Source organism: Perca fluviatilis, chromosome 10 (assembly GCF_010015445.1).
Source record: "Perca fluviatilis chromosome 10, GENO_Pfluv_1.0, whole genome shotgun sequence".
NCBI lineage: Eukaryota > Metazoa > Chordata > Actinopteri > Perciformes > Percidae > Perca > Perca fluviatilis.
In genome coordinates, this window is record NC_053121.1 from 2,775,359 (window position 1) to 2,793,673 (window position 18,315).

Sequence of the window (18,315 nt, forward strand, 5' to 3'; positions counted from 1 at the left end):
TCAGACTTCCTCTCAATGCGCAACAAAAGACTTGAAATAAGGAGGCTGAAGATGAGCTTATTTTATTCTTATAAGGCATTACAACTGTACAGTACATTGCCTCACACATCCATGTTGTCTCGAGTCATACAGACCGAAGAATAGAAAAATATAGATTGACACCGACTGTCACAATGAAGCTTTTTTTTTTTTTTTTTTTTAAACGAGCAGACATTCTACCAACTCATTTTCAATGGTTTGATTTCCAGCCAGAATCCTCAGAAGATGAAAATATACTGTACAAAGCAGCTGGAGCTGGAATCTCTGGTTTTTTTTTGCTCTGCAATAGATCCACAACATGTTGTGAGTTAGAAAAACAACTCAACAGTATCTGCTTTTTGATGGCGAACAGATCTGCAGCGTTACACAGAGACAGTCCGGAAGCTTTTGGCCGGCAGTTTGACGTGTACTGTAGGCTGCCAGTCTCTGTTGATATTTGGCAGAGGGGACACGTAGCACGGAGCAGCACCAGCTTTCAGGTTTTTTAGTATGACGGCAACATCCTCACTCATGCTATAACGAGTCAGAAGAGCCCTTATTCAAATGTAATTACTAATGACTACACTTTTTTGTCAAGCAAAGGTAAAATTGTTGTGGTAAAATTCACTACAGCAAGGTGTGTTTGTGTTGACATCCTGAGATGAGAGCATGCATCAAATCAACTTTCAACAACTTTCCCAACAACTCCCCCTCCCTCCCTCCAAAAAACCTTCACTGAAGGAACAAAATGGCTAAAGGAATATCACATCACATTAACACCTAATACTTTATACTTCAAGTGCAAACTTATAACAGCATCTACCTATGTGCTAAGCTACATAAATACCATAAAACAAACTTGTAGATAATTCTGAGTTTCTGTTACATGAACTGTAACATACAAAAGCAGCTCAGATTGACTTCCTCGTTTACAAAGTGCAAAAACATCTCTTCCATTACTGCTCTCTTCTTATTCATATACAAACAAAAGAAAATGTGAAGGTTGGAATGCTATTTTAAGTTGTTCCGAAGCCCAAAGAGTTTCAGATAGCAGCAGAAATTGTTGCCGATAGCAATAAGAGTAATTCTGATGATAATTAATTTGTCTCCACTTTGTAGGAGTCAGTCATGTAAACCTCTCAGAAGCAGGCTGAAGTGTAGAAAACAACAAATGATGATGTCACCGCCACGTCACGTTCCGATAGGCACAACACCGAGGAGGGGGCGGCATAGACCTGTTGGATGAAACACATAGTAACATAAATGTTGAATGTATATCGCAGTAATACGTGGATAGTGTCTGTATGACTGTAAACTCACTTTTCTGGGTTGAAGGTGTCACCTCTATCTCTAACTCAGGTTATGCCTCATTTTCTATGGTCATCCCTAGGTTACTGGCACCTGAACAAACACATAATAATAATAATAATTATTATTATAGCTACTCCGCAGCGATGCTCAACCTGGGTTGACTCAATAACATGACTTTCCTGGAATTGGACTGATTAGACAATTTAGAATGAATGCCTTTTTATTGTCACTATACACATGTACAATGAGATTAAAAGCAACTCCTTTTCCAGTGCCAACATGTACGTAAAATAAATATAACATGGAATAAAATAAGTAGTGCAAAAAAAAGGGTAAGGTGCACAGTTCTGAGATGCTATATACATATGAAAGAAAAATGGTTTTATATACAGTGTGATATGCAGTGTGGGTTATTGCACATTATTTGAATATTGCCCAATAGTGGTGATCATATTCAATGATAGGAATAGATATAGATACATTAAAATATGCAGGGAAGCCGTACAGCACAATGCCCGATTAGATACATGTATGATCATCTTGTAACAACAGGGGAGCAAACTCAGAACCTTTGACGCTGTAGGCAGGCGCTGATCTCAGGATGCTATTATCTGGGTGATGACACAAGTGGCCTCAAAACATCTAGTAGACAAGGGGCAGGGTTGCATGAAAACAGAATTTTAAACTATTGTAAAAAATGAATTTCTCACTAGAAAATTCTGAGAATTTGTGTGCTTGGTTAAGACAACATAGATATGACTGTCATTTATTTTCACCAAGATCAATAAATGACAAACTGATGTTTGAAGATGCTCTATTTTGCATTGACTGCAGTGGCATCGATGAGGACACAATAAAAAAAATGTCCACACTAAATCTACAGTCATCTTCGAATGTTGTGAATTCTTTCCATGAACATCAAAGATTTAGTTTGGAAGAAATTGCTTTGTTGTAAAATTGTAGCTGTCTGCTGTAGCGCCACCATCAGGACTATTAGCACACAAATCCCACTGATTAAGTTTGGCATGGGACTGGACTTTAGTGCAAAGTTTGGTGAGTTTTCATACATGGGAACATAGATTTACTAGGAAGATGAAGAAGAATAATACTGGCAAAAACAATAGGGTCCACGCAGCTTTGCTGCTCGGCCCCTAATAATAATAATAATAATAATAATGTTAATTTAATATAGCACCTTTTACATAACAAAGTCACAAAGTGCTTTAAAAGAGTAACTGTTGAAAAATAAAACCAAAAAAAACAGTAGGCCTACAAAGAACATCAATAAAAAAGAATAAAATAAAATTTGAAATAAAAATAAAAACAGTAAAATAAAACATATATATATACATATATATATATGATCCTACCCTTCCTGTCTTTGTCTGTTGCACTGTCACTCTCTGTCCAGGAGGGGGTGCTGGTGAGCAGTCGACTCTGAGACTCCCTCAGCGGCTTGGAGGGGAACTGGCGGCCCTCTGCTGCACTGGAAATGCACAAATACACATAAACAGGGATGAAGCCAGGAATCAACCCACTGGGGATTATTTCTGAATAAAATAGTCCTATCATCATATGATCACGTATGATCCCGAATTGATATATCTCTATCTGAATGACTCATTCCAAACTGCCAGGCCGTAACAGCTGTGATGGGACTGTCCTGCATCATTACACCTACAGGGTTAATAAACCGCCACAGGCTCACTTGCAGTTTGCTTTTTTTTTTTTTAATGGATGTGTGTGTTCTCTCTCCCCTACATCCAGGATATCTTTCAGAGGCGCTGTGCATGCAGGGCCTCCTCCATTGTGAAGGACACCCCCCCCCCACACACACACACACACACACACACACACACACACATACACACACACACACACACACACCCCACTGCCATCAGCAGAAGATTTCACCTGAACTACACCCTCTGCTCCATTGTATGACTACCCTGGCCTGCATCCACACTTTATACCGGCCAATCATCACCTTAGTGCCTCCTATTTATACTATGCATAATTACCACTGAGGTGGCTAGTTAGCCATTATTTGTATTATCTAGAGCATTATTCATATTTATATCTATATTTTCATTTATTCACAACGGTTACGCGGCTCATGCCTGCTCTTTGATCCATTGCACTATTTATCCTGTTACACTAAATAGTTAGGCATTTTTATACTATCAACATTCTCATGGTTTTATAATTCAGTTGTACAGCATTATTTATATTTAAATCAATATTGTCATATATTCACAATGACCATATTGTTGATTGCCAGAACGCCTCACATTGGGAGTGAATGTTACTGTTTTACTCTTTATTTGTGTATTTCTGTGTCTACGTTGCATTTTGTTTTTCGTGTATGTGTGTATTTTTGTGTTGGCACCTTAGGCCATGGAAAAGGACATTTTGTTTCCTTGAGACACTTGACTCACCCCTTGCTGGCAGGGTTGGAGCCCCTGGGGGATGAGGGCTGCTCTGGGTCCAGATTCACCAGACAGGTTGGGAACGAGCAACCGTCGCCTAAACTAGAAAGCCGCAGTAGAAAGATGTTTAAAAAAAACTAGCAGATAATACATCTGTTTAATACAGTAGGTTATATAAACATCAATGGAATTACATGTTGGGTGTTTTATTGTATGTTTGTGGAAAGGATGGCTAATAAAGAGTGTAGATGTTTAAGATATGTATGTACCTTTTGATAAACTGCAGCTATTGTGGCTATCAGTGGCAATTATGGAATACTGGTCAATGCTAAAACATAGTAGCTTAAGTAGAGGAGAGGTCTGAAAATGTCACAAATACAGCAATATCTATGATTAGCCAACATAAGCTCCAAGTCCCCTGTAAGAGGAGGATTGTGTTATTCTGTCTTTATAACGTTACATAGTCTCACTTTAATGTCACTATTTCCACAAAGAAATGTTCCATGGCTTTGAGTTATTACAGTGGTTTGGTTTGTAGAATAGTAACCAGTTGTTAAAAATAATGGAACAAAATGGGCTTCTGTATGCAATTCCAACTGGATCTGAACTGTGTTCATCACATCAACAATGTATTGTTTATACATAATAAAAAATGTAGAAAAGAAAACGGGGTTTATGTTTTAATAATTTGACTGTGATTGCCAAAAAGCTGTAGGTATATTCATAATAGTATTCATTCTGTCAGGATGAATTACTCATTTTTGCAAAGCTGAAGCTTGTGCATGTATTCACTGTGGAGATGTTGTTTGCTGAAGCTAATGCTCTCTTGTCCCCTTTGAGACATTTCCCTCTTTTGAACCATTTTGTTTCAAACTGAGTGACAGCGCTCTCTAATGCCCAACTGAAAGTGCTCATATTATGCTTTTTGGCTTTTTCTCTTTCATTTATTGTGTTATATATCTTTGTTACAGGTTTACAAAGTGAAAAAGTCCAAAGTCCCCCCCAAAGGGACTTCCCATCTCCAACAGAAAACACTGTTCACCAACTGCTCCAAACAGCTCTGTTGTAGTCCAGCCTTTACTTCAGAGACAAACGTGGTCACTTTGGAACACACGTTATAATGCTCGCCTAGCTGCTAGCGTGGCACGCCCTCATACTCAGCTTCTGACTGGCTAGTAGTCCTTACCTAGGTACTGTCAGGGCACGCCCTCATACTCTGTTTCTGATTGGCTAGTAGTCCTTACCTAGGTACTGTCAGGGCACGCCCTCATACTCTGCTTCTGACTGGCTAGTAGTCCTTACCTAGATACTGTCAGGGCACACCCTCATACTCTGCTCCTGACTGGCTAGTAGTCCTTACCTAGATACTGTCAGGGCATACCCTATACTCTGCTCCTGACTGGCTAGTACTCCTTACCTAGGTACTGTCAGGGCACGCCATCATACTCTGCTTCTGACTGGCTAGTAGTCCTTACCTAGCTACTGTCAGGGCACGCCCTCATACTCTGCTTCTGACTGGCTAGTAGTCCTTTCCTAACTACTGCACATGTGTGACTCACAAAAAAGATGGAACAGAAGTGAGATGTCTCACTCTGTAGCTAAAACAGAGAGCTCAACACTCAGGGTGAAAAGAGGAGCTGCAGTACAACAAAAATATGGTGTTTTTTAAAAATTAAACCATGTAAACCTATTCTGATATAACCTCTAAATACAATTATGAACCTGAAAATGAGCATAATATGAGCACTTTAAAAGTGACTTTATTCATTTAACACTTCTCTGACATCTTGAGTGAGACTGTTTGAACTGCAGAAGCCCTTTCTAAAGCAAATGTGTGTCATTGCTGTGCATATTGATGCTGATTGGCAGGACTTTTATAATCAATATCACAACCGTATATAGTTATAGATGCAATTTAGGCTTGAAACACCTCAGTAGTAGATTTTAACAAAACATGATACATAACCTAAAAAACTGTGCATGTCATAATAGTGATCTTATAAACAAAAGATCAATAGACACCATTTTGAAATCTGAATGTACTGTATACAGATGCTGTGCTATAACTACACCTGGACTGAATCGGCCTCCATAAATATTAAAGGTTCATACTTGTATTTTGGGTTTCTACTAGAACATGTTTACATGCTTTGATGTTCAAAAAATACATTATTTTTCTCATACTGTCTGCCTGGAAATACCTGTGTCTGAAACTCTCTGTTTTAGCGCCTGTCTGGTTAAGAGCCCAGTCTGATCTGATTGGCTTGTGCGAAGAAATATGGCTTATGCAAAGGTAATTCTTAAGCCATGGTTGGAGATACTCAGATGGGGGGGCGGTATATTCTAATAAGTCTGCATGTGACATATGAGGAACCAAATCTGAATGGCTTGTTGAATCATCACCATCACTATCACCATGTTTTCTAATCCAGGCAGCCCATAAAAAAACATACACTTTGTGGGTTGGTAGACACTCCATATACCTAAATGTATGTGCATAAGCACTGAAAAGGTTTTTTTTCGTGATATGTCCCCTTTAATGCATTACATATCAACATAATGTGCTTATGTACAGTCGATCCATGTCTGAGACGCCATATGACCTCTCAACAGGTTATAAGTTGGATTTGACTTTACTGATCTCATTGTTATTCGTAGCCACACTGCAGTTGCACTGACTTGTGGTTCTTCAGACAGAGCCTGAAGTCTTTGACCTGCTTGTCCTTTAGTCTAGACTTAAAATTACAGGTCATCAGGGCTCCTAAACTGTTAAACAACCTGCCAGGGAAAGTTATAAATAATTAACACTAGACTTGCTTCATTGGATTGTTTCTTTAGTTTGCCCTCCTCGAGTCTTATGTTTCTTTTCTTTTCTTTATAAATATAAATTGTATTCGATAGATATTTTTAGAGGATCTTCTTCGGGTTGTCTTTGACAAATGCCCATAATAATAACCTTACCCGGAGAAAACAGGAATCGGCCAGTATTTAAGTTCATCCCCAAAGACCTGGCGGAAGTTCTTACTGCAGCCCAGACTGAAACCGTTCTTATCGATGCCGTGGCGAAACACTGGAGAACGCACAGCCTCTGAGATAACACACATGGAGAAGACGTCAGTCAGTCAGACATGAAGATGGATATCTCAGTCTATGTAATCTATTCTTCAGACTATTAGCAGGAGCTCATTCAGACAACACATGAATGGCTCTCGCTGAACGGCTACATCAGTGGAACAACTCTGAATGAAAGTGTCTTTGTTGTTCAGGAAAAGCAGATCTGAGACTGTGCCACCATGTGTGAGCAGTGTCTGTTACTAAGCTGCTTACTGCCCTGAGCCTTATGTCTTTGCATTGCACTGTAACATACTCCTCTGGATAATCCACACTCCTTAACACACAGACAAAGTGTGCCACTGTGCACACATAATGAGAAACTGCTTCGTCTGATAACGGCCCACAAAGGCTCATCAAATCGCTGCGCTGATGAAGACTGATGGTGGGAAAAGTGCAGTGAAACACTCTTCATCATTAGTGCGAAGACGACACTGTGAGCAGACTGAGAGCAGATACACAGGGCTGAGCGAGCTGCTGTCCAACACAGGCTGTATACAGTAATTACTGCATCCACAAACAGAACACACATACATGTAGGCATGAAGTTCACCTACCCAGGGTGGATCTGTTTTTGCAGACGAGCCAGCAGTGATAGATGAAAAGCGAAGCCAGGCTGACTGAGAACATGGAGGCCGAGAAGAAGAGGAACAGGATGTGGAACTTGGCCTGAGTGTCTGGGAGGCTGTTCTGAGGGAGAAACAACAACCAAACAATCAACACAACTGCACAAAAACAGAGCGAGACACTACGACTGAGTGGGATCTGGGAGATTTCTACTCAAGTGTTCTAGGGGAGCTCATTAAGTTGTTTCTATCTCAATGCCACTAACTAGTTAGTTGGTTCATACCAGATATTCTCTCAGACGGAAATGTGCTCTACCTCCAGCCTTGTGAAAAAAAGAATCAAATATCACGTATTCAACACAGAATGCATGATTTTTATTTTGTGCAAACCCAACACCAGTGCCTGAACTGGGTCATTTGACTTGATTTTTGTCCACATGAGTGGACTTTTAATTATACTTTTAATTATTAACAGTATTATTAATAGGCTTTCATATGATATCATAGACCGTACATACATTCTACGGCTAATATTTATACCACAATTTATTGGGGATAACCATGCAATTATATGTAAAATCTGACTCCCAGCATCCCCATGTAGCCCGAATAGAATTATTTTTTATAAGCACATTTTCAGACACTGTGACAATTACGCTGTGAGATTAGCAGTCAAATCCGGCTCCTTAGATTGAACTGTATAATAGTCGACTATTCTGTGTCACCCCTAAAAGAAATATAAATGAACCAAAATATATTCAAGACACATGCAATGATCATGTCATGCAACTGCTGAATTATGGTACTGGCACTTTTTTTTTTATCCAATTCAGGCACTGCCCAACACCCCAAAAAATACATAATATAATCAATGGTTCATATTGTGGTGAGGAAACTATACTTACCGTCCAAAACTTAATGAAGTACTGAAGATCTGTAGCAGTTATAAAAAGGCAGTAGAGTAGCGAATATGCCAAGAACAGCATGAAAAACTTGTAGTTGGAGAATCCCACACAGTTGTTCACCCTGCAACAAGGATGAAAGGATGTTCTCATTAGTACATGTTCAAATATTTTCTAAATGCAAAGATACAGGAGTTGAAGAGATTATTTAAAGGCGCCTGTCGTCAATATTCAGAACATTAATATAGCAGTAAACAAATATTTGCTATGTAAAGATATAGTGCAGTGATGGCATCCTGAGCAGAGTAAGAAGTCACAGTCCCTCTGCATGTGTTGTAATCTGAGTTTCTCTGTTCTTTGTTTTTATAGCCGATGGACCGCATGTGCATGTGAGTGCGTGTGAGTGTATGTGAGTGCATGTGAGTGCCTTGTGCGTCGTATCAGACCTAGAGGGCCCTGTCAAAGCGTCCGGAGTTGAGTTTGGTAGCGGTCTGAGAGAGCCATATGGAGGCAATCTCAGCCCAGTTTTTTCTCAGTATTTTGAGTGCAGCACCTTTTAAAACAATTGTGCAGCAGAACAGTAAATATTGGGGATGGGTTGGTGGGTTTGTGGATGTGCACACAAATATTCTAGGCTTTATTTTTAAATGACCCATTTTCCAGCTGTTTCAGACTGAAAAACAGTTTGCAGAACTTTTTGTTTTTAAGAAAACAGAATGCCAGGTCCTCTAATTCATATGAAACAAACATATGAATATAATTCATATGAATTAACCAGTTTTGTCTCAGAATGCTAAGGACATGTTCACACCAGGTATTTGTGAAGATTTGTTTCATAAATATTTTTACTATTTCTATTTTATTAATAATTAAATATTTTTACACAAAAGCAACTCCAAGAACCTATTGCTTTATAAGCCAATGGCGCTTTGCATTATGACTTTTTATATTCAGCTTCTTTCATGAATTTCTCTCATACATTATTGCAAAGAGAGCAGACAACCCGATCATGTTTAGCAAAAATTACACCAACTGGAATCAAATTTGTTTTGTCTCCCTCTGCTGCCAAAATGTGTCATATGGCAGGATGAGAGGGTACAGTATCAACATCTGCCCAGTAAACAAGCCCTTTGTGCTCCCATGTGATGTGTGTTTACGAGCCCTGTAAACTGGAATGTGACTGGGCAGTGTGGTGCTAAAGAAAAACAATGAAACCATGAAGCCTGAATACTGTGGGGCCTTTAATGAAAAATAAATTATATAATGACGATGATATAACAACACCATGTGAGTGCAGTGGTAAATTAGTACAGTGTCACTGATATTTAGTTAAAATCCTATTGTCACTACATACCATGGGCAGTGGTGATCCATCTTCAGGATGCATCTGTAACACAGCAGGGTCAGACGTCAGAGTAATTGAATCTTACTCTGCCTGCCAGAATGCAATATATGGTGTGGTCTGTTCTCTATAGGTGCATGAGCAGAGAGCCATACTTATCACAGACTGAACAATGGTGACATCGATCAGGCTTCAGCAGCTGGCAGCGGTCACAGAAACGGATTGCTGAGGAGACACAGCCAATTCAATCACACAGCCGTCAGCAGCAGCACCTCTAACACTTGACCACGGACTTACAAGGTGAAGGGGGTGAAACGAGCTCTGAGAGCTGCATGTCAGTCTTTAGACTGCTCCTGTTGTTCTGCATCAGCGACAGTGTGTGCTGTACTGTACCTCCAGAATTGGTGCGGGTGTAGATGGGCAGATCCTTGGCTATCCTCCTCAGGATCTCCTGCTGAGACTCCCCCCGATCTTCACGCTCCAGCAGCTCTTTGTCAGAGTAGGACAGGTGAAACTATGTGGGGCAGAACCCAGAGGGAAAGTCAAACAACACCTACGATTTTGCAATAGTTTAATCTGCGAGCAATGCTGTTTACTTCCAATGTATTGTATCCTTACTTTTGTCAAAACAGAGTCAAATTATTTGTCACATAAGCTACAAGCTGTGTTAGTATCATTAATGCAGTGATGTCTGTCACTGTGAAGCCGCAGCTCAGTAGGCAGTACATTTCTGTATCGTCCATTTGTTTTGGTTCTTTCTGCCCCAGCAGGCAAATGGGAGCAACGCACCACAGCGCTGCAATATTACTTTCAGCCACTCAGGCGATTTATGATTGAACAGTGGCAACAAATAACTCTGATGCTAACAAACAACTCAGCACACATGAAATGACTTTTATTACAATCTCAAAACCTTGAGTGATCCAGCGATCATATCTCATAAAGAAAAGCTTTCATATGAGGTGACTATTGGCTACATGTGTGCTTCGCCTCAGTTAAAATTAAAATGCAAGGGTAGTCCTCTCAAGATGTATGCATGTGTGTGTTCACCCTGCAGAGCTGAAGTGCTGTGGTCAGGATCAGAGCCAAGTGCTCCAAGCACTTCCACTGGAAAGTTATATTAGTCTAAATGCAGCGTTCAATCCCACGGGGAGGCTGTAACCTACATCTGCAGATCCCACCCTGCCTCATCATCCCAGGCGACAATAACGCTGTGTCGCAGACAGACTCACCTCCTTCAGGGGGTTCATGGGCCTGGTGAAGATGGTTTGCCAGTAAGCCCACACAAACATGATGAAGATGACATGGTACACAAGCAAGTATATAACTGGAAGCAGAAAAACATAAACAAGTCATCATCATCTATAATGAGTGGTGTGCATTTAACCATTTACTGACAGTTTGCAGCTTCATTGAATATTAGTTATATTGGTGTGATTCAATGTAATTTCTTGGAATACTATACTGGAATATAATACTATACTATTATTATTATATAAAAACAGATTCAAATTTGTATATAAAAATCAGTATTCAATCATTATCTTTCATTATTTTATGCACACTTGGTCAATGTAAAAAGTGTAAGAAATAAAGAAATAGGACCAAATGCAGAAAAACTCTATAAACTCAGCATTTGGGCATTTCCACCTTTATTTGATAGGACAGCTAGGTGAGAAAGAGGGGGAAGACATGCAGGAAATGGTCACAGGTCGGATTCGAAGCCAGGACCTCTGCATCGAGGTATAGACCTCTCAGTATATGAGCACCTGCTCTACCCACTGAGCCAACCCGGCCACAGATGAGCATGACTTTAATTCAGAATGTAATAAAAAAATGTAATTGCGTGGTGGGACAAATATTTATGTAGTAAATACATTTAAAGAGTATATGAGACTCTGAGTTGGTGTAATTCTTTGTGCTGAGTTGTACAACATTTTGTAATGTGTTATCAAGGACAAGGAAGCAAATCTGAAACATCAGTACAATAACGAGGCGTGCCTCAAGGCTTAACTCTTGGTCCACTTCTTTTTTTCCATTTTCATTAATGACCTTCACTCAATTTGTTCTGAATATTATGTTCAGCTTTATGCGAATGATACCATATTATACACATATAAAACCTTAGAAACTTTAAAAATGTATTACAGATTGAATCAACTTTGCAGTCTGAAGTCTGAGGGCCTAAGGCTTGACACTGAATTTTCTTTTAAATGCGATATAAATTATATTGTGAAGAAAATGAACCTAGGTATTTTTTGTTCTTTACCGATCCAGAAACTGCTTTTTATTTACTGTTAGAAAAAAGCTTGCATTGCAACTCATCTTACCAATATTGGATTATGCTAATGTTGTATATCAGGCTGCATCAAAAACTATTTTTCCTCTCAATAAAGTTTATAATAGACTATGCAGATTTGGTCTTGGCTGCCCTTTCATAACCCATCATTGTACAATATATGAAACCTCTCCCATCACACGAAGGCTGCAGGTTATTTTTAAATGTATACATTTCAATTACTCTCACAGAGTACAAACCCTTTATGTTCAAAGCTTCCTCTTATTGGAATAATTGTAAATATTCAATCCATATAATTTTTCCACTTATAAGATCAGTTGTACATGTCCAAAATAACACCTCTATAATTATGTTTTATCACGTTATTACTTAATGCTATCAGTGACATTAATACTTTTATATAATCTATGAATGATTGATCTATTTTCATCTGCTGGGAGTATGATCTCCTGATTTTGTATGTCTTATGATTTGCTATGTATTGTTTTTTTGTTTGTTTTTTGTCACAATTGGTTTTGTTTACTTATCTTGTTATTATTTTAGTTTTTCATTAAATCTTTTGTCTAATTGTGCATACAGTATATTGTATTATTGTCGTTGAGGATCCCCTTGAAAGCAAGATGGTACATCTCAAGGGGTTATACCTTAAAAAGAATTTACAACACACAGAATAAATGCCTGCGTTTAAACATTTAACTGAGGTTATGAAAAAAAAAAATTCTTGTGACACACTTCCAGCTAATACAGGCTGATTATAGTGTTTTGATGTGGGCTGCCTCTGCCAGACTGAAGGCTGCTAAACCTCCTCTTGCCTAAACTCAACTCAACATATACAGTAACAGATGCAGAACAGCTGAAGACACTTGTGATTCATCTTTTTGTTAAACAGCATTACAAAACACTTACCCTTTTCTCCTGTGTCCTCGATAGACTCTGAAAAATGAAAAAGAGACAGTCAGGTCTGTGTTGATTAAAGAAGGCAAAACACACGCTACCATATTGTGTAAGTCGACATGGGTAACCATTTCTAGCTGACGTGATACATGTATGACTGACAGTCCGTGTGTGAATTCAAATCAGCAAAACTGACAAAATGCTGACTCCGTAAACCCTTAATACCACACCAGTCAGAAAATCAATATAAAGCACACTCCCAGTCATATACTGTAGCTCGACCCATTATTTCTCTCAAATAGGTACGCATTACTGTGCATTGACAAAAGGCATCGAAAACAACAACAAGGAGCATCCTGCACAGTTTCACAAACACACACCTAAAGATCTGGACTCATAAAAGTGGGAAGTTGGAAGATATCAGCTGACACTATTTTATATGTGTCCCAATATCTAAGCAATGATTGGCTGAGCATACAGCCTCTGAAGCAACACACACACACACACACACACACACACACAAACACACATGCACAAAGCAGGAACTGAGGAAAGGTGAGCCAAAGATCTGATTCGAGGCATGCAGCCAAAGATTGTGCGCATGCTGCCTTGCCAGCATTAAAAGCCCCAGAGTCTGACAGTGAAGCATAAGTGAATGTGTGATTAAGAGTATGTGCAGGGATGTAAATTAATGTGTCTAAGAAAGCAATATGGTCACTGCCGTACAGTCTTTTTCTTTTCCTTTTTGCATTCTTGCTACAAAATGGTAAATTTCCCACATTCTGTAGACTTTAAGAAGCCAAAGAGCACCTGATTCAAAATTTTTAACAATCTTGGAAAAAGGACAGACTGTTTAAAAGACGACGTCCAGTGCTTTAAAAAAAAAGTGGGTCAACCACAGATTGCTTAGGGTGAATTATGTAAACCAGACAATGGGATTAACTCAGTTGCCGAACAAGAGGTATCAGCTGACTATACTTTCACACAATTCTCTCTGTGTCTGTCTGCAGAGCACATGCTGGCCCCCGAGCGACCGCTGTCCTGCCCTGCTGCTGCTGCTGCTGTTTTCATCTGTCAGTCCCATCTGACTCGAATGCATCACAATGTCGCTCTTGTTCTACTGGATGCAAAACAAGATGGTTTAAAAAAGCCTGATGAAACAGTGATTTTCTGTTTACCTGCAGTAATGAAGGATGTCTCAATATCTCATAACAGACACATGGCGTCCTGTAACTCTAGAAGAGGTTCATCCGGGGACAGGCGTTGGCTGCCCTCTCTGATGGACAGGGGCGGGAATGGGGGGGGGGGCTCAGGCTGGGGCACCGTTTTGAAAGAAGGGGGACACATTGGTTCTTCGAAATAATAAACGGTGCATTACTAATATATAATAATTATAATAAACTGTACATTATTATTATCTACATTGTTTATTCATCGCAATAAATAAAGGTTTTGATTCAATAGCCTAATGGGCTAAAACACATTTGTGTACAGTTCTGCAGTACAGTGGAATAATCTGCACCCAAATCTGAAACTGAGTGGCCTAAAAAAAATGGTTACAAAGTAAAATGTAGCATTTTCAATTTCAATTTCAATTTTTTAAATTTTTTTGACTGAAAAAAGCATTTTGACATCCCGCGAGACTTTCCTTTCCTGAAAAACACCCACATAAGTAAATTGTTCAAGCTGCATGACTTATGACTTATATTTACATTTATAGTGGCAGTGCCCTCTAGCAGCTGTAGTAATTATGACGGGAGCAAAGTTTCCTTGGAGCAAAGCAGGAAGTATACGAAGTTACAAAGTATAACAGCGGTGGTCGAAAATATAAGTAAATGGAAAGTTTTTCTTTTACCCTTATTGAACAAATGAAACTATGTCACAAACTGTACTACGTTAGGTGCTATGTCATGTTCTGCGTCACATGCTGCGTCACATGCTGCGTCACATGCTGCGTCACATGCTGCGTAACATGCGTAACCCCGGAAGTAGCACAACAAATGTCCACAATTTTAACCTAAACCACAATCTTTTATTAAAGTGGTCATATTACGCTCATTTTCAGGTTCATAGTTGTATTTAGAGGTTATATCAGGATAGGTTTACATGGTTTCATTTTCAAAAAACACCATATTTTTGTTGTACTGCACATTGCTGCAGCTCCTCTTTTCACCCTGTGTGTTGAGCTCTCTGTTTTAGCTACAGAGTGAGACATCTCACTTCTGTTCCATCTTTGTTGGGAGTCGCACATGCACAGTAGCTAGGTAAGGACTACTAACCAGTCAGAAGCAGAGTATGAGGGCGTGCCCTGACAGTACCTAGGTAAGGACTACTAACCAGTCAGAAGCAGAGTATGAGGGCGTGCCCTGACAGTACCTAAGTAAGGACTACTAGCCAGTCAGAAGCTGAGTAGGGCGTGCCACGCTAGCAGCTAGGCGAGCATTATAACGTGTGTTCCAAAGTGACCATGTTTGTCTCTGAAGTAAAGGCTGGACTACAATAGAGCTGTTTGGAGCAGTTGGTGAACAGTGTTTTCTGTTGGAGATGGTAAGTCCCTTTGGGGGGGACTTTGGGCTTTTTCACTTTGTAAACCTGTAACATGCACAAAAAAGATAACACAATAAAGGAAAGGGAAAAAGCCAAAAAGCATAATATGAGCACTTTAAACGTAACTAAGTAGTTTTGGTGCCTAAACCAAACCAACTAGTTTCTGTGCCTTAACCTAACCAAACTGCAACAGTTGGACAACATTACCGACGTGTTTACAACCGCGATACGTTCTGGGGTTTAGATATGAGAACGGAAAACGCTCCTGTGGGTCGGTTTCTTGCCACCACTAGATGAGCTAATTTATGAAACGCTCCTGTGGGTCATTTGAGAGGGTAGGAATAACCTATATTGTCGTATGGTTTGGAGGCTTTGTTGTACCCCGCCGCCTGCTTATATGTTGATTGTATTGTCTGCATCTGTCTGAGCTTACTGTCTAGTTGTGCTGTTTTTTTTATCTGGTGGCGTGATAAGTGTTTTACTAAAGGACCATAATGGAAATAAGCCTTCAAACTTTACTGTGTTTTTATCCACTGTGATTTTTAATGTTGGTCTACGTAATTACTGCTTTTCAGTGTTGTATGTGTTTTTCAAATCATGAAATGAATCAAACAATACCAAATGAACAACTTCAAATATTCTAATATGAAATAATATCAATATGTTATTTATTATAGTAACTCCACATAGTCTACAGCCATGGATGGATTATGAGAAGATAAGACCCCCACCACTCTACAACGCAACAAGACATCCAGACATCCATCCATGTTTTGTCTCTTTGTGGTATTTGTTTCTCTCTGCGTAGTCTTTTTGTGTCTCTTTTTGGTTGTTTTTCCTCTCATTGTGGTCTTTTGGCAATTCTTTGTGGATGTTTGTGTCCGGTCATGGTCATGTTGCATCTCTTTGTGGTCGTTTTTTGGTCTCTTTGTGGTCATTTTGCACCCTTTTTGAGGTCTCTTTTGCATCTCTTTTTGGTCATTTTACATCCTTATGTGGTCGTTTTACGTCTCTTTGAGGTCATTTTGCATTTCTTTGTGGTCTTCTTTTTGCATCACACTGTTTTTTTCTTGTCATTTTGCCTCCCTTTATGGTCGTTTTGCATCCCTTTATGGTCTTTTTGCGTCTCTTTGTGGTTGTTTTGCGTCTTTTGTGGTTGTTTTGCGTCCCTTTGTGGTCACTTTGTGTCCCTTTGTGGCCTTTTTTCATCTCACTGTAGTCTTTTTGTGTCCCTTTGTGGTGACTTTTCAACTTTTTGTGATCGTTGTTTTATCTCTTTATGGTCGTTTTGAGTCCCTTTGTGGTTGTTTTGCGTCCTTATGTGGGTGTTTTTCATCTCTTTGTCAAGCCCATAATCCATCCATGGTACTAAGAAGCCAATTACCTATCACCTTCGGACTCTGGTAGGGAGGCACCAAAGGGGGCCAAACAGATTTCAGGGGGGGGGCCCGTGCCACCCCTGGCCACCCCTCTGGCCCCTCCCCTGCTGGTGAATCCAGTGAACCTGGCACTATGACTCCTTAAGTCTTACTGATCAGGTGTAAAGACGAACATAAAGGTGTACCCTTTCAGTTACAGCTGGATAAATGTCTGGCTACATTTGGAGAAGATCAGACTTAGAAACAACCCCTCCCTCCCTGTGTTTTCCTCTGTTTGGTCTCATTAAACTGTCTCAATTTCATCCCCCCTTTTCTGACAGAGGAGATCTGCTTTCCTAGTGGTCTGACAAGCTGCCAAATGGAGCACATGAGTAGCTGGCTGCTGAGACTCCTCTGAGACACCATTACTCACTATCCAGGTCAACTTTGTGTTCAACGTTCACCAAGAAGTCTCGCTGTCTGTAAACGCACCATCCAGCGTTTAGCAGCTGGAGGGGCCTGACTCAAAAACCATTAGGCTATACAGACTTCTTTTCAAAAGATAATGCTGGTGGTGGTGGTGTTGTGGTGGAGGATTCAGACAGCCAAATGAAACAAGCTGACATGAGCCTGAAGCTATTACAGTAAGTCTTTAAGATAGTGCTGATAGAGTAGTGGTGGAATTAAATAATAAACCTAATCGTCTAATCCTACTCTGTACACCTTGTGAAAATGTAGGGCTATACTCCTTCACAAAAAAAACATTTTTCATGCAAAAACACATGGTTGCCACTTCATTGCAACAATATGCTGACAATTCCTGCTTCAGCTGTGGTTGCCATGTGACTGACACTGTCCACACACACACACACACACACACACACACACACACACACTGCATAAACAACAAGCCAGAGCACAGCCTGCCTGGACCACAAACTGCTGAAATACAAATGTCTCCCCCACCCTATCACCAAACAAACACACACCAGTCAGAGGCATTTCCCTATCACACTCACACTCTCTCACACACACACACACACACACACACACACACACACACACACACACACACACACACACACACACACACACACACACACACACACACACACGCCTCCTCACGCTACCCAGACAGCTGGTTTCTTACCTATGCAAAGCTGCAACACATAGGCGTAGTATGACCACGCCACTATGAGGGCGATGAAGAGGACCGGGATCCAGTACAAAACTCTCTGACAGCCCTTCTTGATACTACGCGAGCCCGACGGTGCCATAGTCTAGGAACGGATCATTTCTCGTGCGCATTCGTGTGTTTACTCTCCTTCCCTCTCCCTCACTGTGTGTGTAAATATGTGTGCCAGTGTCTTCCTGTAGACTGTCACTGCATCGGTGCTCCGGCTCTGATCTGCCTTAATGGACAGCTCAGACGCAACATATTCTACCAGCCTCCCGCCCGCCTCTGATGCCGCTGCACTGCTCCCCTCTGATCGTCCTGTTCAGACACTGGTACAGACTACAACACAATATCAGACAGC

General features: G+C 40.2%; 1 protein-coding gene across 2 annotated transcripts; it reads right to left on the minus strand.

Annotated features, from left to right (window-relative positions):
• Window positions 1-46: 46 nt before the first annotated feature.
• Window positions 47-18,315, minus strand: zdhhc2 (zinc finger DHHC-type palmitoyltransferase 2). 2 transcript variants are annotated; one of them, XM_039812822.1, is made up of 14 exons: window positions 17,928-18,315; window positions 12,885-12,911; window positions 10,912-11,006; window positions 10,073-10,193; window positions 9,835-9,904; window positions 9,692-9,724; window positions 8,341-8,461; window positions 7,720-7,758; window positions 7,427-7,559; window positions 6,720-6,846; window positions 3,768-3,860; window positions 2,700-2,815; window positions 1,339-1,419; window positions 47-1,253 (listed from the first exon to the last, which is right to left on the minus strand). In XM_039812822.1, exons 1-13 carry the CDS (start codon window positions 18,052-18,054, stop codon window positions 1,379-1,381), a joined length of 1,143 nt encoding a protein of 380 aa, XP_039668756.1. In that variant the 5' UTR covers window positions 18,055-18,315; the 3' UTR covers window positions 47-1,253; window positions 1,339-1,378. The 2 variants fall into 2 exon arrangements, with proteins under 2 accessions (XP_039668756.1, XP_039668757.1); XM_039812823.1 differs by lacking the exon at window positions 7,720-7,758.